A 24,025-nucleotide genomic window follows, 5' to 3' on the forward strand; every position below is an offset into this window, starting at 1 on the left:
AAACTCCACATGATTACGTTTGTGATGGTACACATTCAGTGTGTGTTTGCTGGAATGTCTGCTAGACAACCATTTGGCATGTAAACAGTTTCTAATGGTTATCATGAACAAGATAGCCATGGTAAACCTTGGAGGTTTTACCTACCATCTTGACCACTGTGTGTGGCAAGATGATTTTGGGTCCTTGCCTGACCTATGTGGTCAGAGTTAAATATGTTTCAAACTTTTCAATTAATGCTTTGACTGACATGGTCAAATTTAGGTGATTAGTTATTTTCATGTAGCCATTTCTTGACATTTGAAGATTAAAACAAATGCCCCTTACTTGAATGGCATGTTCTTGTGTCTGTGCTATTTAAATAGTGGCTACAAGGAATGAGTCTCTTTGTCACGTTACATTTTTACTTCAAGGTAACAGGAAGTCATGAATAGTTCAGTATAACTCAAATAAAGTTTGGTTACATTCATTTTAAAGGAATTGCAAGGGATAACCAGTACAGTTGGCATCAGTGATAAAACAAATATTTCTTAGTGTGAAATATTTTTCCATAAATGGTATTTTTTCTTATTAAAGTGCTCAAATGACTTTTTATTTTATTTTAAGAATTTTAACTCATCTTTACAATAATAACTATGGAAGGTGCTACACACATTTTGTTTATATGCATTTAAGTACAATTTGTTTTTTCCAAACCAAGTAATCTGAGCGATTTGGAGTGCAGTAAAGCAAAATTAAAACTCTTCACCTTGGTTTCGTATTGGAAAAGGTTTTTCTCTGCTGTGCATCTTTATGTAAAGATAAGGGAGGGCGTAAAGTATATCTTCACCAGTTAGACAGAAATACAGGAAAATGAAAACATGCACAGACCAGGAAAAAGAAGAAATGCTGTTGAACAAAGAGAGAATGTAACAGAAGATGAAAATAAAATAACAAAATGGGGGTAAACAGAGTAAAGTGAGAGAATGCTAAAAACAAAAGTAAGAAAAATGGAGTGGAGAAACAGGGAAATTCTTGGACTGCATAGATTATCTAGTGGCTGAGGAGCAACTTTAAGTGATCAGATCTAATTAGCATTGAAACATCTTCCTGGAGATAACAGACTATCAAATCAATGGTCTTAAGTGAACTTAAAGCTTACACACTGGGTGATAAACATCTCGGTTTATCTTCTAAATAACTCAGAACAGAACTGATCCAGTAGAATGTTTGACAAATAAGGGTGTCCTAATGATGCCAGTAAACCCAGTACGGGTCTAAGGAGTCCTGATGGATAGCAGTGCTGCTGATAGACTTAATCATGAAATAGGTTAAGAAAGGAGATTCATCTTGAAGCTCCCTGGTATTCCTTATGCTATTGTTCATTTGCTTAATAATTTTAAATATCAGGTTTCTCTGACATGCAGGATGTATGCCATATTGAAACCCTCTACAATTATGCATGTCTATTGTGCATGTCAAATGTGCCTGCATGTAGGTCACACATGTAACGTGTTAAAAGTGATAAATTGTATTCAATTCGACTTAGTGAAGTTGCCATCGCACACTGATGTGGAAAAGCACTTGAGTGCTCACTCAGACATAAAACCGACACATTCGGTTGTCGTCATATTTTATGGAAAGCAGGGAATGTCTGAAAAGAGGCTTTAAATGCATTACACTGATACAGCTCTGAGGAGATATTTCACTTGCTTTTTAGTCCAGGGTAGTCAAGATGCCTTGTAAAAGCATGAACCAATTTAATCAGAATTTGAGTGAAAAGATGTATTGTTTGCAACAAAACCTTAAGAAAAAGCAAAGCAAGTAACAAGTGTTGCTATAAACAAAGAATAGAATGTGCTCTAATATTCTCTCCTGGTTTCAATTCCATTATATGTCAGCAACACGCAAACACAACCTCAAGCATAATTCTAAGGTGCCGGGGAGAGCTGTGCTGTTGACAAAGGTCCAAAATAGCACTTCAACTGGTGTCTCCCAAGTGTGAACAAGTGCGGCTACATAAATGACAAGAGGCAGAGCTAAAATCGAACATGCATGCTCAGCAAGCCTTTGAGTACAGTTATAAAAAAACAGATAGTCTGTGGGTTTAGTTGTCTAAACCACACGGGCCCTTCAGTAAACCCTGAAAAATCTTAAGTTGTCCTTTTTTAAAGGAATGTAACAAAACAGGGCTATATAAAAAATAATTAAAATGATTTCTTCCCAGGTCTAACATGACATTATTAAAATCAGTAAGGTATGTAGCACGCGCAGCTTTGTTCTGAAAATGTGACTTCCTTTTATCCGGATAAATAAATGTCGGCCCTGCATCTGCAGAATGATTTGATGTAATGATTAAAAAAGCTTATCTGTTTTACTTGGCATCATGGTGTCTGTCACATGTGGCAGGTTACTGTAATGCTAATCAGAACAAATGAGCTAATAATTCATGTAAATTCCATTGTAGCATACTTGATACGTGTGTAGTAATGAACCCTTTCAATGCATCTATTATAGAAATGTGGGGTTTTTTCTACTTAAAATTTGACAACTACATTCATGTACGTCAGATCTTTCGCTGAAATACCAACAAGGAGTAAAGGAAAGAAAAGGCTCAGTATAGCCAGAGAAAAATGATGTGAAACCAGCACCACTGTAATAATAAAGTCTCACTTGAGACCGTAACAAAAATATTGATTTTTTGTTCCACCTAAATAAATGAGTCATTAAAACAAATCCTTCTTACAATCTCTTATCGGCTGCTCATCACTAACTGTACTAAATCTGACATCACAACAAATCTAACCCAAGTCAAGCTAAATAAAGACAAACAAATAATCATCTGTTAGCACTGCTGTGGTGTTAAGTATCATCTGTGTTTTTCATGGAACTACCTCAGGGCTATTTGTAAAGAGGCTCCTTTATTATAAAGCTGGCGAATTCAATTTAACTCAGTACTTATTTCTTGTAAATCATTGTCTCATAATTCGAGGAGATTTGTATTCCATCTTTTTTTTATATGCATGAGCTTTCATTTGTTGGGAATTGTAATTTTCCTTTTATTAAACTGGGCTAAGACGAACTCTTATTAAACCACATAAAGAACACGACTTCTTGGTTGATGATTAATTTCTCAATTCAGTATTCATGACCAATATGGCAGCACTTTCAATGACCAAGAACACCAGGGCTCCCTCTTGACATCCCCTGGTAAACAACAGACAAGAAGAATTCATTAAGCATGCTTAGTGGCCCAACTGCTATCATGAACATGTCTTAAAAGGAAATACTTGATGTAGAATATAAACAAATAAAAATTGGAAGATGCAGGAGGAAAAAGTTGACTTGTTTTTTTCAAGCCTAAATAAACTGACAAGTAAAGAAGCAAACAGGAAAGACAGTCAGTGTCGTTACTGGTAATCTATTATTCCATTTGAAGTGGAGCCTGAGCAAGCATAAACATATAATTTTTCTCTTCTGTCTGCAAATGGCTGCTTTAGACTCTGAGGTAGTTTTCAACACAATCCAAATAGCTGCATTTGCCTTTAACAGTAACCACTTATGAGGGTCCATCACTTTTAAGGGCTTTTCTCTGTAAGGCGCTTTATCCATTTGTAATAATGTTTGTCATTTAATTTTGAAAACTAAATTAGTTTTAAAGAGCATGAAAAGAACACTCTGAGGGATAAATTCCCCCTGAAACTGACATTTAACAAAGTACTGTTAAACTTTAACTTGAGCCTATCGTCCTCAAGAGAATAAACCTGTGGAGATTACAATCCAAAACTCCATTCAGGGTAAATATACATGACCTTGTACACACAATCTACACATATAGGCTATCATTACATGTGCTAGAGATCTAGTGGCCTGGTCTATTTTAAAAGGTGTAAGAAAACATTATTATGAAATAAACTGGAATATTCTTCTAGCCTTAATAAAATGTGTTGTCTTGATAATTATAGAATAATACAGAATAATCCCTTTCCCTCTGATAGTAAAAATATATTTAAAAATCAGTTTTTAACTCCCATGCATTGCATGTAATTGATTCATTAATAGGATGATTACGCAGCTATTAAATGAATCTTCCTTATCAAACTAAAAAGAACATTACCCATAAATCATAATGTTGACCAGCATCCCCTTGGGTAAAGATTATAATAAGCTGCAACATCTGAAAAACAATGCTTAGGGCAAACAGTCAACATCACTTTTATCAAAAATTGAAACAAATAGATGTTTTGTTCTTTTCTGTTCCAAATTTAATACAACACACTGACTCTAAACCAGCAATCAACAGATAAGAGGTAGGGTTAATTTTACGCAGGTCACCAATTCATCTTATTGGGACACAACAATGCCAATGCTCAAACCTGAGGTTAACTTCAAATTTTACTGAAGGAGGAGACTGGCGTACCTAGAAAAAAACACATGGATTCACAGGGAGAACATGTGGAGACTCCACACCGAAAGACCACAAATGAGTATTGAACTATCAGCCTTCTAGCTTTGAGGGGGTGATGCTTACCCACACACCACTCTGAAGCTAATCTCATTAAGTAGTTCATGAAACTAAATAAATGAAATTTAGGATGAGCAGGAGGAGAGCATCAACAACAGACGCCTTTAAAATAGAATAAAAATATTTGTCCAACACTTACCAGATTTCTTTCTTCAGACTACTTTAATCCCAAGGCCCTTTTAAGCATACAATCATTTTCACACAAAACTTTGGCAATATAAAATTTTATCTGCATCTAACTCAGTAACTTACCTGACTTTGCAAAAATTACATATAATTTCCTGCACACCACAAGTTATGTAGACACATGTAATGCTGTGCATGAGAAACGTTTAAAGTCGTTTAGACAGATAAAACTCATTTAGGGATTGTGAACCATAGAGGTAAACCCGCCATATTAAAATTATGACAAATATAATATTTTTTTTCTCATTACTGTAATGCTTAGAAATCTATGTTGAAGCTGCAAAAATAGTTTAACGGTTGATTAGGCTTTTTTGCATTATTATACACCTATTTTTAATGAACACATTAGCAGTGTTTTATTGCTAATAAGCCAAATTTAACTATATCTAAACTGATGATAACCTCTGTCATTCCCACTTTTATTTTGTTAGACAAAAGCTGAAAAATTAGGTAACCCCTGACAGGCCAAATACAAGTCATCTATGGAAATGACTCAACTGCAATGCTCTCCATTACCTTCTTTAATTACTCTCATCTGAATGTACTAAATACTTTCTTTTAAAAGTATAGTCTTTATTGCCTGATTTAATTTACACAGTCTTGTGTTTCAAATAGTGTGAAGGTGCTTCCTTTTGTGCCATCATGGCAGAGGATACTCCATTATGTTTCCTGTGTTGAAAGGGGATCAGGCCTAAAAATCCATTGGTAAAAGAATACCGTAAATGTTGCGAGACTATAAAGCTCATTCACAGTTCATAATAGGCATTAGTTTGGCAAATCTTTACATAGAATTAACAAATATGCTGCATCCTGTCCCCTAAGCCTTAGAAAAAAGAAGCCATAAATGAAGTCATGTGAAGTGAAAAGCGTGATTCTGTTGATAATTAAGCTTTACATTGCCTTTAGTATGCCTGGGAAGAAAACAGGATTCCTCTATAAAACCACTGGAAAAACTTCTTCCCATCCAGCATGCTGAGCACTGGGTTCCTCAAGGTTGTGTCATCAGTCTAATTCTACTCTTGCTTTTAACACATGACTGTGCATCCACAAATGAGGAAAACCTGATTAAGAAATTTGCTGATCACCCTGCAGTACTGGGACCTATCTATGGGAATGATGGATCAAAGAACAGGGAAGAAGTCAAACAGCTAAAGGCAGAGACCAAAAGGTGGTGCTCAATGTGGGCCAAATGGAGCAGATAATCATCAGCCTCTGAAGATCACTGATCGCTGTGCAGAGATTAATTAATGCCATTAGGTTTCTTGAAGGACAGATGTCTGAAGACCTCACCTTGTCAAATAACACCACCCAGATTGAAAAACAGGCTCCTTGTTTGCATTTCACAACTCCCTATAGAGCTTTTGTTGAGACATAGTGTATCTCAGCATGGCATTGTAGGTGCAATTTTCAGACAAGGGGGCCCTGCAAAAGATAGTGAGGGAAGTTGAGAAGATCATTAGAGGGTCATTGCTCTTTGTCCTGCATTAATTTTTAGAGGCACTAGGAGGAACAGAGCATAATACTCTACACAGCCTCTGTTATCATCTAGTCTCATATCTATATTATAAAGGACTACAGCACACACTGTAGATATATTAACTAAACAAGGTGCAACTAACTTGGTGCATCATATACCACTGAACTTACTAGTGCGACTAGCACAACTGACAATATTTTTCAAATAACATTCTAACAAAAATAGCAAATAAAAACTAATTCAGTATTTCAGAATCATAATTGATTCAGCCTATTGTGCTATTCAGTCTATATCATTTAGTGCATCCATGTTGCGAGGCAGTTTCAATTCCATGAACACAGACATGAGTTAAGCATTTTGCAACTTTTTCTTTTTGTATAAGCAAGAGTTTCTCAAAATCACAATTTGTATTTTGTTATTTATTGTCTATCATAACAAAACATAGTGGTTACAGCTCATGGGAAAGAAATTGTTTTTTCTCTATGCATGAAATAAAATCCAATTTTTCCACCAATTTTAGATTGCCTTTAAACAAATGATTCTTGTTTTGTAAAGCAAAAATCAACATCAATTTAATTCTGCCAGCTTTCAGTTTGCATGACAAGCAAGTCATGAGTGTAGAAAATTGCAAAAATCCACTGCCTCACAAGCTGCTGTACATTTGTCTTCAGGCAAGCAGACTGTGGGATCACCAAAATACCATGTGAGTGGGATATTCAAGTAAAAAAATTAATTCCAGTTTCATCTGGGTGGCATTGGCGCAATTCATAGCCTAACAAGTTGCAAACTAAATTCAAATTGAGTAAATTCATATGACTGACCCTAGGGTTTTGGGGGCTGAGAGAGAAGTCATAATCCTCTTCAACCAGACCAGGGAATTGGTGTCTACATGTGCGAGATAATCTGTGCATGATTCTGCATGAGCCTGTATTTGTGTGTCAGTGTCCTTGTGTATGTGTGTGCACTTCTATTATTCATAATGTTGGGACGGAAATCCATTGACACAGTCGTATTGTGTGGATCGCTTCCCTGTTGGAAACAAAAGGCAAATAAACAAAATATTAAATGATTATATTTTATGGTAAAAGCTCTATAGGTAAGGTTATAGGGGGTTATTTTTGGGTACAATTAAATCTGTGAAGGTTAAGGTTAGGGTAAGTATGCAGTGAATTCATGAGGGATGTATGTCTGTGTCCTTCTTTTGGGTATAGATATGAGACTAGTTAACTTGTGTTAATAACCTAAAACTGACATTTTTGTGAAAGGAATCCAAAACTGCAGTGAACCATTAACATACCATTTTTTCCTAGTGAAACCCAGAATGCAGTTCCACGCGTATATTTAATTGTATAAAGATATCCCTCTCTCCAGCGACAGTCCCTAGCTCATCCCAGGGCATTCCCAGGCCAGAAGGTATATAACTGTATAGTCCATCAAGCTAGTTTTGGATCTTTCTACCTACAGTGTGATGGTTATGAAAATCCTCCAAAGAAAGATGCCCTGGAGGCATCCTGATCAGATGCTTAAACTTCCTCAGCTGACCCGAACCCTTCTTTTGATGCAGAGGAACAGTGGCTCTATGATAAAGCTTGCCCAAATGATAAAGCCTCTTACTCTAGCTCTAACGTTGAGCCCAGCCACCCTACAGAGGATGCTCATTTTTAGCATCTCAGTCTTTTGATCATGATCATATGTGAAGACTAAAATGTAGAGAGCAGTACCTTCTTCACCAAATGAACATAAATTTCACTGAATTGTGAACGTGTTGAAATGCAAAAAATCAATCCTAACTAAAGCCAATTCAAGTAGACCATTCTTTATATTTACAATTTTATTTTGCATTATTACGTCTGCATAAATACTACAACAATTCAGCAGACAACTAAATGATGGCTTCCACTTCTGGAACCATTCCAGAGCAAACCTTTATGCTCAGAGGAAGGGAAAATGACACAATGCATGTTTACACTCCTATCAGATACATATCAGTTGCAGTTTGGCCCCAGAAGTGAATGATAAATGTGACGTTTAGCACTGATTCATTATTACGCAAGAAAAGCAAACAAAATAAAATATCCAGCCAAAAAGAGCAACACAGCAGTTTGTGCAATAAGGTTTTACTGCTGTTTTCCCTTACTTCTCTTTTGTACAGACAGATTTTACCAGCTCGTCTGGGCTACAGCCGGTATATATCTTTTAATTATTAATGAAGAAAACATTTTTAAAAATGAAGAAAAACATGGCAGAAAAGTGGTAGATAGAATATTTTCCTTGATTCCACTTTTATCAAATACATTTAAAACTATCTAGAGAGCACAACTAATCCCTAACTATCTAGACAGCACAGTAGATGAGTTTTAAGTGAGTGCTACTAATCCTTTATTACTTGCTCATTTACTTGCTCATTAATATTTACAATTGTTTGAGCTAAAGTTATCTAAAGCCTAGAATTTACATTGATCTGTCTAAACCCTCACTATTCCAAAGCAAACTCAGCTGAGGTCTTGCTACAGACAAAATATTTTCATCATACAAGAAGATATTGTACAGTATCATAGAGACAAACATGCAAGCTGTATATGTAGTGGAATAACTAAACAGGGCGTTCCCCCTTTATGCAATGCTCTCCAATGTAAATATGGGTGTATTCACTTTATTTCTGAGAGTCTTTTCAGAAGACTGAAACCACTTTGATATATATAGAAGGAGAAATAAACCTGCAGTATAAAAACCTAAAATGTGCCTCCAGTTTTAGGTATTTCAGCCAGAAAACCTGTTGTTTTGCTTACATTTACTGTTTCTTTTTTATATCTTTGATTTATAACAAATGGAATTTTCAGGTAACGATCTTCTGGTGTGAATTCTGTTACTACAAAATACACATCTAAGTTTATCTTTTACAAAACTTAAATTAGATTAACCTTTATAAATTTGAATTATTTTTCTGCGGCTCAGTGAGAAGAGTAGTCGTCTTGCAATCCAAAAATTGTGGGTTCAATTCCAGCTTCTGCCTGTCACTGGTCGATGTGCCCCTGGGCAAGGCACTCAAATTGCCTATCGATCAGTGTAAGAATGTTTAAGTGTTAGTGATTGCGTCTGGGTGAATGGGGCTCTAGCGAAGAGTGCTTTGAGAGGTTAATATGACTGGAAAGGCGCTATATAACTTCCGTCCATTTACCTCAGAAATTTTGATTTTACAATGTCTTGTTGCGCTTTAAGTGCAGTTTACTTATTTTGTAAACTCTTTTTATAGAATTATTATCTTTATTGAGGCATGAAAAGTAATAAAGTGAACTTATTAATTTTTAAAATAAAACGGATATGTTTTAATGTCCATAATCAGAGGCCCACAGAGAAACAAATGTAGAGCAGTTTCATTTATTTGTAAGTTGTACACAAATTTATTGAATTGGATTTCCTGATTATAAGTTTTACCTACACCTCTGTCTTTGATCTAAAAATCGGATTCGGACTTGTGAACTTGAACTCCGTTCTAGTTTTTTGGGGTTTTTTTCTGGATTTTTTGCAAAAGCCTCATGCAGCTTTTTAAGCAACTTCAGCTTTAGCGGCTCTTTGCTGCTCTTATGTTTTTCTCGTTGATATCATGTTTCTTACTAAACCCAAAAGCAGTTAATTACAGTCTAAACCAAAAACTCAGAGATGATCTTTTGTAAAATAGCCTTATAAAAAGACACAATCTCATTCAATGGAACTCTGAGGATAGTAAGAAACCACTGCCAGTGCTCTAATTTAGCTTTTTTTTATTATGTTTTACTGTGCTCATACAAAAGGAAACATTACTAAATAAGTCATTTAATTCCAGTAAAAGCGTCAATTATTAGGCAGAGTTAAGTATACATGACTTGTGTCTAATTCTTTTGTTTCATCTGAATTAGTTCCCTGTTTCAAAAGATGGGTGGTTTATGTGAGTAATTAGAAAATATTACACAATATTCACTAAAAAGAAACCATAGCAGAAAGATGCATTTATAAAATAAAGTCACTAAATATCTGTATGTTTCTGTGTTAAGATTAATTGTTAAATAAGCATACAGCGAGCCACTACTTAACTTAACTAAACAATAATTACACTGGCAGACTGATTATATTAAGTAATCTTATTTTGCAGATTATTGCTTGTTTTGTTGGCAGATAAATAAGACAGTTTATGAATAAAACAATAAAGAACACAGTTATTTGAATTGAATTGAATGAATGGTGGTGGTGGTGGTGGTGGTGGGTCCAGTGGATGAAAGGGATTCTTACATTTTCACCAAAGCTCAATACCGGCCAGACACAGACAAAGAAACACACAAATACTGACAGAGTGAATGCATGGGTCTCGCATTAATACATACACCAGTGCACATGGACACACAAACAGGTCCACCCTCTCTGCCTCCTAATGAATGGACAAATAGATACAAAGTACATTAACTTAATTTATATCAAGGTGACTTATTGGGCCAATGGGGGAGTAGTATTTTAGTAAAAGGATGAGCCTGAATAAGAAAGAATGGAAGACAGGATGAAAGCTATCCTTGCACCTGGGGAAAAAACGAGAAAAACAAGCTTTAGGATAATGCTCCATTGTCAGACTGTTGGATGTAAGTTTCTCTCTGTCTCTTTTAAGTGTCTCTATGGTGCATCAAGGATCTGGCAGAGCAGCTTTGGCATTAATCAGCTAGCCCACAGTAGAAACAATCACACATAATCTGAGCTTCTAAATCCTGCTGACCTTCTCTTCAAATACATAGATAAACTCTGCTTCAAGCCTCAGCCTTTTAAGGACACACACACACACACACACACAAAGGCGTTGCTAACTTGTTTTCACCCTGCTCTCCCACCCTTGCATTCTGTCTGATTGGTTCCTCCCGCAGCAGTACCCATGTCTCTCGACCTGCAAAAATATTGGCTAAGCATGTTGGCGTGACTTCAGACAGGAGAGGAGAAAAGAGAAAAGATGAATTAAGACAGAGAATAAAAAAAGACAAGGGGAAAATGAAAAAAAATTCTATCCATCATCTCAGCAGTGTTGAGAGTATATAAATAGCGAGATCGGTTCAGAGTTATTACTGAGCCAAAGCTTCCATCGTCGTACTTCATTTATTAGGACTTTGCGCAGATCAATACAGCAGACATATACACCCTGTACTGTTGACAACATAATCTCATCATTATGAATTTGGCTTGGGTCTTCAGTAACATGAGCAATTGCAATGCTTATCTGAGATGACATGGGCTGAGAGAAAGAAAAGGAATCCTAAAACTAAGAGCAAAAGCCAAGAACTCTAGGCCTGTTTTTTACTTAACAATGCTAAGAGCACAGATAATAAAAAACAGTAAGTCAGAACCAAACAGAGCAAAAATCAATAGGAAACGGAGCAAACTCGCAATTGATCTGAATGCTAAAGGACCCAAAAAGATTTCTTGCAAAGACATAAACCCGGCGAGGGGCCAATTCAGTATATCTGTGTGGCACAACGGAAAAAAAAAGATGAGACTGGTCAAATATACAATTTTCAAAAGGCCATTAGCACTTAGCACTGCTACCAGTAAGAATAGACACCGTCAAAGTTTGACAACAAATCTTGTGCGCCCACCACTTAGTGGCTCTTTATTTAGGCAATAGCATCTAAGAGTGAGGTACATTCGCCTCTATTTCCATCAACACTGAAATACACAGTGCCTTCTCAATTTCTCTCATACACACTCAAGGCTATAGACACGGGGGTCAGATTTCAAACTGTGCGATAGATATAGGCAGCAACAGAAGAGGAGGATCACTCCCATTTCAGTTTCACAATCCCTCATACAGACCGTGCACAAACCCAAATAGGATTGGACACAAATTGGGAGGGAAATCATAATTTTCTATTCGTAACCTGACAGTAATGTACTCCTGTGATTGTATGAGGAAGAGGGAGTCATTTTTATAACAGCTTGTTTTGACATGCAGTTAGGTAAAATTATAGCAAATGAGATTGTATGCATGATAAATGCCTCCAAACAATTAATCACATCACTGATGAAGCTGAAGAAGTGCTGAACTGTAAAAGACAAGGACAAGGAGAGGGAGCGAGAGATTCAGGCGGGGGGGTAAATCATTTCTCTTATACTAATGAGATAGAAGGTGAGAACAGATTCCCATAACTCATTCTTTGAGCTACGTGTTGTTTCTACAGTACATGCCTAGGGGGCACAGTGAAAGAAGATGTGGCAGAAATAAAAGCTCTCTCAGGCTGGAGTAGAGCCAAGGCACAGCAGAACGGGCTCTACTTTGTTTGACTTTGGGACCGTTTGATTTACAGCAAGGAGACCCAGCTGCTGGCAGTTGAAAGAATACATCACCATGTTCTGTACACCTAGGCGACCTCTTGTGTGTAATGCATTTTGTTGCACATTAATGTGTGGTCATTCTAATCTGAGCCTGTCTTTTGCTCCATCTAAGACCCCTTCGCGACTTAAAAAGCCAAGTCTGAAGACCCCAGGAGGGATCCAGAGCCTACAGGGGACAGGTGGCCCTGACAGTGAAGACCATTTCGTTTTGAGGAAACCAGCAAGACCTGTGCTTCAGAGCTCAGCTGGTAGTAGCACAGGTGTGAGGCAGCGTGCACACACCTGTCCGCACAGAAATACACATAGACAGCTGAATCTGATTCCTTTGCTGTGAAGGTTGTTTTGTTTTCCTGTCTTTACAGCCTCTCTTAATCAAAGGTTGGCTTCTTGTGCCTGACTTGTTTGCAGCAAAATTCAGCACCAAGGTAACCGGTAGCATGTGGCTCTTGTTTGACAAAATGTATTCCTTTCAAGAAATATTCTGTATCATGTAAAATACATTACAGTAGAGGTATTTTAAGGTGCAAATCGCTTATATATATCTTGTGTAGGTGTGCACCTGTAGTGTAATAGAAAATGGGCAACTCTTGGTCTCAATAAGGTCTTGCAAACAAGATAGTGCTGGACAAGACAGCATCCATAAATAAAGAAGGAAGGATGCTTGACATACTGAAATAGAAAATAATTATAAGGCTGCATAAGACTATCCCTGTCTCTTTATTAAAAGTTAATCAAGAAAAATGGTGCTTGATAAAAAAAACAGAACTGATTTTCTGAAACCTGGGTATCACTAAATCAGACATTAAAACCCTGATCAACTTCTTCCCCTCTATCACAAACACAGTCGGGCATACACAAGCACACAATAATGAGAGAGCAAGCATCCACCGACAAGCCACAGTCTTATTATCAAGCTCATGTCATCTCCAATCGGCTGCTTCCTACTGAGCCAAGAAAATTGGTTAATGTGTCCGGTCAACCTGGCTGTCATGAAGGCCAACTTGTGTATTCATTTCCTGTGTCTTTCATTACACTTGCAAAAAAAATATAAAAATTATTTTGTTGGCCTGCACTGCCAGGTTGGGAGGTCTGTTAAAATAATGAAATTATGCAGCACAGCTAAGTGCTGCGACCATATGGACAACGCTGCCTTGGTATCCAGTGGGTTACCAACAGATCAGACCATATCTGTCTACACCATGTAAGGTTTGTTTTTAGTTAGAAGGGCAAATTGTAAGTAGTGGCAAGCAAAGTCTGGAGCCAACAAATCAATTATTTAGCAGGGTTACTTGGATTTTTAATAACTGGAAATAAATAAAACATTCCTTTCTAAAGCTGTCTTAAATCATAAACAAACTTTCTGTGTGCTTATTTCTGTTCATGTAATAAATGTGGGAAGATGAAAGACATGGGTGTTGCACATTGCAATCAGATTTGATTTTTTGCTTTCCATCTTTCATAAAATGTAAAAACATAATTCCCGCATAGGAGAGCAAAAATTTATATGCTATTTGAGAGGTTACTACACTGCTTTATACTCTTGGTCTCACTCTGCTTCATATTTCAAGCAAACCAGAAAGGAAATAAACACTTATAATAAACGTTCTGGTTTCCCCACTTTCTCTGAGTTCAGCTATCCTAATTTGCTTTGGTTCGTAAACAAGTAGCCTGAGACCTCCAATGTTTATTGTTACATCTTCTGCTTTTGCTCTGATTTGTCAAACGTTATGATTTATTAATGAATGAGGAAGCAAATATAGCTTTATGCTCATTGCCGCTTAAAGGTATTCTTACGCATCTATATGAAAACAAGCACAGCTTTTCAATGGTGCCGATAAAACAGCGAACAAAATAAAATACATGTTATCCAAACTTGTATGTTCTAAGGAAAGAGATAAAACAATTTGCAGTTATTCCCCAGAGTAACACCCTTTGGTTTGAATGCTCTTCCTCCCAGTTGTCTCTATCATATCTGCTTTGGGTTGCATGAAGAGACATAAGAGTGCTTATTAATAATTTAAAATTTCATCGTGGTGTGTTATGTACAGTAGGGGCAGGTTTATTTGAAGAAATACAAAAATAAATCCTAAGGCAGGATAATATTTCTTTATGTACTGGCAAGCTCAAATAGAACAGATCCGTCTTAGAGACTCAGTAGCCCCACAAGGGGACAAATAAACACAAATTGCAGAAGGTTTCTTGAACGCTTTCTCATTATTTGCTGTACCTGCCTACACATTTTGTTGTTATACAGCAAAACCTGACAGGTTTAAATATATATACCTTTACTAAACTTACTCTGTAGGATGCTCCAGACCAAAGCAGATATCAAAAGATGAAAGGAGGAAAAAAATTAAATATATATAGTGGATTTTCTATTCATTGGCTCAATGGCTACTGAAGTGTGGGAGCAATTTCAATACAATATACCACTGAGGCCTAGATAAGACTTTTTGGTGGAATCCTTAAAAACAGACCTACATGTGCATTGTTGTGTGTGTGTGTGTGTGTGTGTGTGTGTGTGTGTGTGTGTGTGTGTGTGTGTGTGTGTGTGTGTGCGTGTGTGTCTCTTGGAGGAAGGGTGTTTCAAGGTTCGGACAAACGCAAGATTGTCACGCTCATAAAAGAGAGGGGCTCTGTCACGGAGCCTGCCAGCTAAAGGCTTAAATCACATGCCTCGAATACACAATGACGCTACACCCACACACGAACACACACAATCTCCCTAAATTATGCAGAGTAAGACCATCCCTCGAAGCATCCACTCTCAACATCTGCTTCAGTTAAAATGTTGGCATGCATATTCTAAACCTAAATAGATCAAAAGAGTGAAAAATCCCCAGCATAGTAAACACGCAACTTTAATGGTCACAATCACATCACTAAACAGTTGTTTTTTTCTTGCAATTTCTACATTCACTGAATAAGATTAGAAACATCAGTCATTTACAAAATATTCAAAAATGTGGTTTAGTTTAAGCCATTATGATGATTTCATTTTTCTTTTATGTTTCTGTGTTCCTAAAAGGACCAGATAATGGATTCAGTGTGAGTTAAGTTAATGTCAATCAAAACTGCAGCAGATGCATGCTGTAAGACAGGCTGCTTGTGAAGAACCTGCTATAGTTAATGATTCCAAATCTATCATATCTAACCATAGCAGAAGAAGTCTTTTAGTAAAGTTACGACTGACAAGTCAGCAGATACTTGAGCCCCGTTTTCCTGGCCACCCTTGTGTCAATGCCACCCACAAAAGGCAGAATGCTGCCACCTAAAGGCAGCTTTTATAGCCTTTTAAACACCCCCTTTTTTACTAATCCACTCATATCTTATTAACAAGGTTCACGTCTAACAGAGATCATTTTAAGTTTCAAGTATATCAAATAATACACAAGTTTGTAAAATTACATCAATGCCTCAACATTTTTTTTGACAAAGCAGTGTTTTAATGTTCTGTCACAATGAAAACTTAAAAGAGCCTCTAAACTAGTCCATCTGCGGCTTCCAGATTGGCAAATCTAAGCCATTTTGGTCATTTTTAGTGAAAGCTGTTTTGAGCAAAAATATTACAGTCCCTTCATCCTGAACCCTAAGGAATTTTGCTGCAGACTGGTTTTATTATTGATTCCATACAGAGTAATTTCCTTCAACGCCTTAAGCGGAATTAGGCTTCGCTACATATTATCCATCTCTTCTCAGGAATTCTGTTTATGAATGACACAACGTTCTCCACTACGTTATGTCCTTGCATGGTGATGAGAATAATAAGGCAAGTCGGAGCTCTGCTGATTTGTTTATATCATTCCTCTGCTTAAGCTAAACACCATCCCGGCCTGTCTGCTATTGCACCACTTTAAAATATTATTGGAGTAAACCAGCTTTGCAGATAAAGACCACAAGTTACAGGCAGCTAATGTTGCTCCACAATGCACAGATGAAGGCAGCACCAAAAAGGTGCCTTTTCAAAGAGGTGATATGTTCATCTAGTTTATCCATCTATTTATTTATTTTTCCTATTTAGCCTTACTGCTGTGGCAACCACAGTGACAGATGGGCAGAGAGGCCTTGAGATCGATAGAGTGGAATTCTGTCTTTGTTTCCTGACATTATTCCCATAGACACACTCATGACTCAGGTTACTTACTGTCCACACGAATGGAGAGAGGTTGGAGGAAGAAGGAGGGAGAAGGGAGGAAAGTGATATGTTTCTGTACAGCCTCTGAAGAAACTTAATGCCTCAGGCCATCTCCCTCAACACAGGTTTCTATTGAATAATACAATAAAGCACCCATGCATTGAGGGGACCTTCCGTAAACAAGACACTATAGAATCTGCTGATCCCTCTTGTTTTTTTTTGTTTGTTTTTTTTTTTTTGCCTGTAACAGTCTTAAAGGAAGAACGTTCATAAATGGGTGTGTGATAGCCTAATGCAGTCCAATTCATCATGACTAGATTAGCAGAGAAACCGTCTATGGAATGGACGAGCAATTATTTTGTCCCTCATAATAGGAAGCATTAACGTTCTTTGTATTGACCTCTGGCCTTCGCAGCTGTTCATAATAGACGGAGAGCAAAGAATGAAAGAGAGAACAACAGACATTTGCCTTCTTTCCTGGTGGGAATACATCACATTTGATCACAATCATCGTCCTGAACTCTGTCAGAGAACAAGCAAACAGCTTAACCTAGACTACAATAGTTAAAGTCCATCAGGATGTAAGTAGAGAGAATAAGGATAACTGGTTCTGAATTGCACCTGTTTACTTTTTCTACTCTGAGAATTCATCTGTTCTAAATAAGCACTCCATAAACACAAGGAGTACATAGAACATAAAACTTGTGATTTTGGGGGAATATTAAGGCCTTCATCATAGTTAACAAAATAAACTGACCCAGATAAAGGAAGCAATACCCACCAAAACTAACATTAGAGGGGAAAGTTATCTACCACAAATGATATAGCAAGAAAACAAAACAACGGATAACTTTGCTGTGACTGCCCATTAGGTTCCGTGTAATACAGCACATGCTTAAGCTGGGTTTAATCCTTGTCGACCACGACAGACTTTTAATGGGCTTAAGGCCAAAGACTCTGAGAACTTATCACGTTGGAGGCTTATGTACCCTGGTATTCGGCACAAAGACGTATAAAGTAGGCGAGAAAATAAGTACAATCTCCTAATCTCTAGGAATTAAAACCACTAGAATAAGTATGAAAGAAACTTTAGAATATCATTACATACTAAACCTGCAGCAGTCACTTATTAAAGATACTTTACTCTTCATATAAGCTTTTGCTTTAACAAAGTAAATGCATTGTATACTAAATAAAAGGAAACAAACACTTATGTGTTATTTATAGATAATTCTTTAGAACTTTAAGATTGCATTAGCCCTAAAAGGTAGGGCAATACTCGATATTTACTAGATAGTAGATTTTTAAGGCTAGATAATAATTCATAGGACCAAATAATTAAGTTTTTGGAATAAATTACTTTCTCCTACAAGAACAGAAAAACTTAAAACAAATTAAAAATTACTGCACGCAGGCTGATTTGAAAAAAAAAATAACCTGTTGTCACATATTTCCGGCACAACAGATTTGTGTTGATGTCATCGACTCTGTTCTATGTGAGCACCATAATGACGGCTTAATCCTTCTAAAGCTCACCCCTCCCTTCCAATTTTTTTTCTTTCTGTGCTCCTGGGTCACTCTGCTACCGTCTGTCCATGTCATTTTAATTTTTTTTTTTTTTAAGAAACAAAGAGCAAATGTAGGAAATGGGAGCTTTGTGAGGCTTGTGATGTAAAAACGGTGGTACCACAGTGAAGGAGAAGAATGCAATTTCTCTTACCTGTATGATGGACATGCGGTTAGTAGGTGTGTCTGTAGTGCTGGTGACTGGGCCTGTGAAGCTGGTGTGGCATCCCACGTGGCTTTGGGGCACGCTGAGGTTATTGGCAGTGGGTTTGAGGTACATGACCTCTGACCTTGGTGAGCTGAGTGGTAGGCGTGTCTGATAGTCAAAGTACATGGGAGAGGTGGCCAGGGAAGGGCTGCTTACCACATTCATCACATTCATGGCATCCCGCTCCTCCACTTCGCTCTGCACCAGCATGATGTCGTTCTTGTTGATCTTCTTCTTCTTGCCTTTTCCCAGCTGTGGGTGCGAGTACTCTGCAATACGACAATTATAAGTACGAATTTCCTTGTTCTCCCGCTTGCACTTGATCGCTATGGTCACCATGGCAGCTAGTAACATGATGGATATGATGCTTAGAGTCACAATAAGAGGCAGTGACATGTCCCAGTTTTGATTGTCTTTCATGTGTGGAAGTCCATCTGGAGGACGCCCGTTGGAGGCTTTGATAATGAGTCTGGCGGCAGCAGTTAGAGTTGGCTTGCCGTGGTCTGACACACGAATGATCAGCTCCACAATGGGACTTACATCATCCCAAAAAGGGTGGGCCGTTCGGACCTCCCCAGTTACAGGATCAATTTCAAAGAGGTGCTCCTCATTGCCATCTGAGATTTCGTAGGTGAGCCTTCCGCTCTCACCATAGTCATTATCTACTGCTCTCACTGTGGTAACAATGTAGCCAACTCCTACATTCCGTGGAACATGGATTTCAGCTGTGTCGTTCTGAAGAAGCGGCAAAACTATGACAGGAATGTTGTCATTGACGTCCAAGACACTAATGCGCACAGTAGCATTGCTCTCTAAGTGTGGAGATCCTGCATCTTTAGCAAGAACTTTGAAGTCAAAGTACTTTATTTGCTCATAGTTAAAAGATCTTACAGCATAGATGGCTCCATTAGCTGCATTTACATTAACATAGGTGTTGACATCTCCCCCACTCACATTGGAGTTGATGATACTGTAATACACTGTGCCATTCTGTCCCAGATCTGGGTCATGCGCCAGAACTGAACCTAGGTACTCCCCAGGGATATTATTCTCAGGAATCTGAAGAAGGTAGACTGACTTTGTGAAGCGAGGAACATTATCGTTCTCGTCAAGAATCTTCACAGTGAAAGATTTTGTGGAGTTTAAAGGAGGAATACCATTGTCTTTGGCTACAATAGTGACATTGTACTCATCCTGCACCTCCCTGTCCAGGGGTCTGTCTGTCACCACTGTGTAGAAGTTATCATAGTTCTCCTCAAGTTTAAAAGGGACATTACCCAGAACCCTACACTGAAGCTGCCCATTCCTGCCAGAGTCCTTGTCTGTGACACGGACCAGAGCAATGACAGTGCCTGGGGGTGCTGCTTCACTGATGGCTCCCTGTCTCACAGACACAAAGCCTATAGATGGCCAGTTATCATTCCTGTCAAGCACTTTAACAGTGACTTTACAATGGCCTGGGATTGGATTGGGACCTAGATCCTTTGCCTGAACATCAATCTCGATCACTGAGCTCTCTTCATAGTCAATTTCCCCCTGAATCTTTATGACCCCTGTTCTAGAATCTATTGAGAATAGCTCACGGATTCTCTCTGGGGCATAGCCACTAAAAGAATAGACTACTTGACCATTGTTTCCCTCATCAGGGTCTGTGGCATTTAAATCAATTAATACTTTTCCAGGAGGTGAATTTTCAGGAATTTCTACAACATATGATGATTGGTCAAAAACCGGACTGTTATCATTGGAATCAATAACTTTAACATTAATCTGCATTGTACCTGATCTAGGATATTCTCCACCATCAGTGGCTGACAAAATAAGAGTGTGATGGCTTCGTTCTTCTCTGTCCAGTGGACGTTGAATGACTAATTCTGGGAATTTGGTCCCGTCCCCTCGGGATTTTACCTCCAAGGAAAAGAGATTGTAGTCATCGCGAGTTATTTGATAGGTTTTTAGGCCATTTTCCCCTGCATCAGGGTCATGTGCACTGGTCAGAGGAAAGCGAGTCCCCGGCAATGCATTTTCAGAAATGTCAATATCAATTTGATCAGAAGGAAAAACAGGTGAGTTGTCATTGATGTCCTGAATATCTATTTTTATCATACATATCTCCTTGTCGTTGGCAAACACCTCCATAGAGAGCTGGCACTTGGGGTTTCTCTTGCACAATGTTTCCCTGTCAATGCGTTGCTTTGTGTACAGCAGTCCGCTTTGGGGGTCCACGTCAATAAGATGTGGGGCTGAGTTCTCCAACACCCTAAAGTTGGCTTTCTTACCCTGTCCTCCCTGCCCAATCTGTTCGAGTCCAAGCCTGGCATCTTTGGCAATGTTCCCAATCACAGTTCCTGGACCCTGTTCCTCCGGGACAGAGTAATTCAAGTTTTTCAATGTCAAGGCTTGAGCCCACAACAGGAGGAAAAAGAAAATAGAAAGATGCATCTCCACTCAGTAAAAGCTGCTTAAATCTGTGCAGTGATTATTCTATCTGTGACCTGTTGATATTCTGTTCAAATCTGGTATTTAGATCATGACGGATAAAAAAAAGAGTCCAGTTCATCATGTGATGTCTTGACATTTGTCGCTGTAGATTGTCTTTGCTTTGTTGCTTTCTCTCCCCAGCAAGCAATCTGTGGTACTGAACACCTAATTTATATTCAGCTGAGCACCCAGACTCATCTCAACAATAATCGAGATCCAGACTCCAATAGAATAGTCATTGTAAGTGTTCACTCATATCACCTAAAAAAAAGAAAACGAGAAAAACAAAAAAACATGTTATGTGGAAATTAATTAGTAAATCAAATAAAAACAGAAAGACACGCTACCCTGCCAGAGAGAAATCAGATGAACTCAGATCCACTGCCAAGCCAAAAATGAGACACAGCTCATGTGTAATTCATCTACACAATTATGAGAGAAGATTGTTAATTAGTTAACCTTGGAAAGACGCTCAGAACCATAGATACACGGACAGCAAGTATGTTCATCACATCCTATACATGTATAATAAAATCTAAGATTCTGTTGTTTCAAATCTATATGTGGTGTGCATGCAGCATCTGACCCCAGTAAGATAATGACCCATGCATATGTTGAGGATGCTGACTGAAGTGTAATAGGGCAACTCTAATAATGCGGTAACGCCGCAGGCGTAAAACTGAGGATGGCCTATTGTGACGGCTATTTGAAGGAGTGTATGTAAAATGATCTTACACGCATTAACAAATCCGCATAATCCGGATATTTGAAATGAGCCTTATAAAAAGTCAGAAATGAGCGGCCAACATCTCAATACAGCCTGTAATTCTCTCCACTGCTGCTCTCCGTCTCCACAACTCAGCTTCTCTCTCTGACGCTAAACAGTCCTTGAAAGAAGCTGTTGCGTCCGCGTGTTCGGGAAAAGGTTATCGCATAACACTGGCTTAAAAATGAGCAACCGTGAGAGCTTCAGGTGGAAAACCGCGAACGCGGATGAGACATAAAGAATAAAAAAACTAAATCTTACTTACCATGGGAGAAACTGTTCCATTAGTTCAAAAGGGTAACAGTAAAAATCAAAACATTCAATTCCAGCGCGTTGAAGAGATTGTTCATTTTCCACTTTACTAAAGGTACCACCCGTATCCTCCTTCTCCTCCGTGTGCAGTAAGCCACAAGCCTCCGATGCACACGCACTCTACAGTACAGTGCAGTAGAAATAAAAAAAAAAAAGTGCTCCAAAGTATGACTGTAATGTCAATGAGCTGAAGTCCTCTCCGCTGTCTGATTAGGATGCAGCGGCTCGCCTCCTGCCTGCAGTGAGTCACTGTTTTCAGGATGGAACAGGGTTGTGAGAATTATTGTGCAAAAGAAAAAGAATCCAGATGTGTGGAAAAGGAAGCCTATATCCCTTGTGGATATTTAAAGGACGATCGGTGTTCTCTCCCCACGTCCGAGACTCAGAGCTCAGAGTTACTGATTCTCGTAGTGACAGTTTGTCCTTGTGCGTCGTCCCCCGTCAAAGTGCGCACAGACAGCTCATGTGGAAGTGGTCAGCAACAATGCCGCATTCTGGTTTAAGTCTCCATGCTGCTGTCAGAGAAAATTTAGATTTTTTTTTTTTTTTATCTACACAAGCCCATTCATTACTTACTATTTCCAGCACGTAACACAGCCCTAAGCACAGCGAGCGCTTCCTCTCACTGACTGGACTCCGGACACCGCATGGTGCATTAAACATTGTCGCTACTCCTGTGGCAGCCAATGAATTTGAAGAGGTGGGAAGAGGAGGTGGGATTCAAAAGTCGCCGTGGGTACAGACTACAAATGATTGGTGGGTCTTAGTGCAGCGGCGGCGCATCTGTGTTTTTTCAAATATCACACTTCATTGTTGTGCGGGGCTACAATAACGGAAACGGTGCGTTGAGCACGGTTACCAACGGATGTGCTGAGGTCAAGCCCAAGCGGTTTGAAATTTCAGTTGACCTGGGAGGAAGAAAAACATCCAAGTTGAATCACTCGCTGGTTAACTGAATAAACAATATCCACATTTGCTTTTGATATGTATTTAGTGGCATAGTTAAATAAATAAAATTGTTATCACATAAACACACACAAACTGATGTATTTTTATTTTTTTTTTAAATACAATGACTTACAAAAGTATTCATACCCCTTGAAGACCACCAAAATGTAGACTAGTGTAAAACTGTAAAGTGAAAGACAAATTTTGTTTTGTTTCAGTTTTTTTAATCTGAAAGTGTGTCATGCATTTGTATTCAGCCCCCCTGAGTTAGTACTGTGAATGGCTTTTGTTGTTGTTACAACTGACTCCAAATCTTTTGGGGTGTGTTTCTACCAGTTTTTACAGACTGATTTTTTTGTCATTCTCATTTGCAAAACAGCTGTAGAACAGGGTTAATAAGTAACATTTTAGAACAGCAGTTTTTTTAAAGTCTTGCCACAGATTCTGAATTGGATTTTATCCTGAACTTTCCCTGTGCCATAGTAACATATAAATATGCTTTGATCTAAACTATTTCATTGTTATTCTGGCTGTATGATTAGGGTCATTTCCTGCTGTCAGGGGAACATCTGGTGTATTCTCATGTGCTTTTCTCATGTCCTGTATTTAGCTCCCTCCATCTTCCAGTCAGCTCAGATCAGTTTCCCTCTCCGTACTACAGAAGAGCATTGTTTCTACATCGTCCTTACACCGTTTTGTATGTAGGACAAAAGTCCAGTTTTGGTTTCATCTGATCAGATCACTGTGTGCCATGTTTGTTATGCCCTGTGAATGGTTTGTGGCAAAAATGTAAAAGGGACGTTTATAACGTTCTTTGAACAATAGTTTTTCTCCATGCTACGCTTCAAGGGAAGGCCAGATTTGTGGAATGCATAATCAGTAGTTGTTCTGTTTGAAGATTTTCCTGCCTGAGCTCTGAATCTCTGCAGCTCCTCCAGGTTTAATATGCAACTGGTGGTTGCTTGTCTCATTAATGCTTTCCTTACCTGGTTGTCAGTTTAGGTGGACAGCCATGTCTCGCTAGGTTTGCAATTGTGTCGGACTCTTTCCGTTTGCAGTTAATGGATTGAACTATTTTATCAGGGACGGGTGTGTTTCTTGG

At 38.3% G+C, this 24,025-nt stretch overlaps 1 protein-coding gene across 5 annotated transcripts in view; it reads right to left on the bottom strand.

Moving 5' to 3' along the window:
* pcdh17 (protocadherin 17) overlaps nucleotides 1-22,662 on the bottom strand; it is a 94,555-nt gene extending 71,893 nt beyond the window's left edge. For 2 of the 5 annotated variants that reach the window (XM_047362993.1, XM_047362992.1), the window contains exons 1-2: nucleotides 21,929-22,662; nucleotides 18,363-21,158 (exon numbers count right to left, since the gene is read on the bottom strand). In XM_047362993.1, the coding sequence (XP_047218949.1) occupies nucleotides 18,363-20,858 (2,496 nt within the window). In that variant the 5' untranslated portion in view covers nucleotides 20,859-21,158; nucleotides 21,929-22,662. Of the gene's footprint in view, nucleotides 1-18,362; nucleotides 21,159-21,244; nucleotides 21,320-21,928 lie in introns of all 5 variants that reach the window. The other 3 variants (XM_047362991.1, XM_047362989.1, XM_047362990.1) reach the window with 2 other exon arrangements.
* Nucleotides 22,663-24,025: the final 1,363 nt, after the last annotated feature.

The sequence above is a fragment of the Girardinichthys multiradiatus genome, chromosome 4, assembly GCF_021462225.1.
Source record: "Girardinichthys multiradiatus isolate DD_20200921_A chromosome 4, DD_fGirMul_XY1, whole genome shotgun sequence".
NCBI classification, from domain to species: Eukaryota; Metazoa; Chordata; class Actinopteri; order Cyprinodontiformes; family Goodeidae; genus Girardinichthys; species Girardinichthys multiradiatus.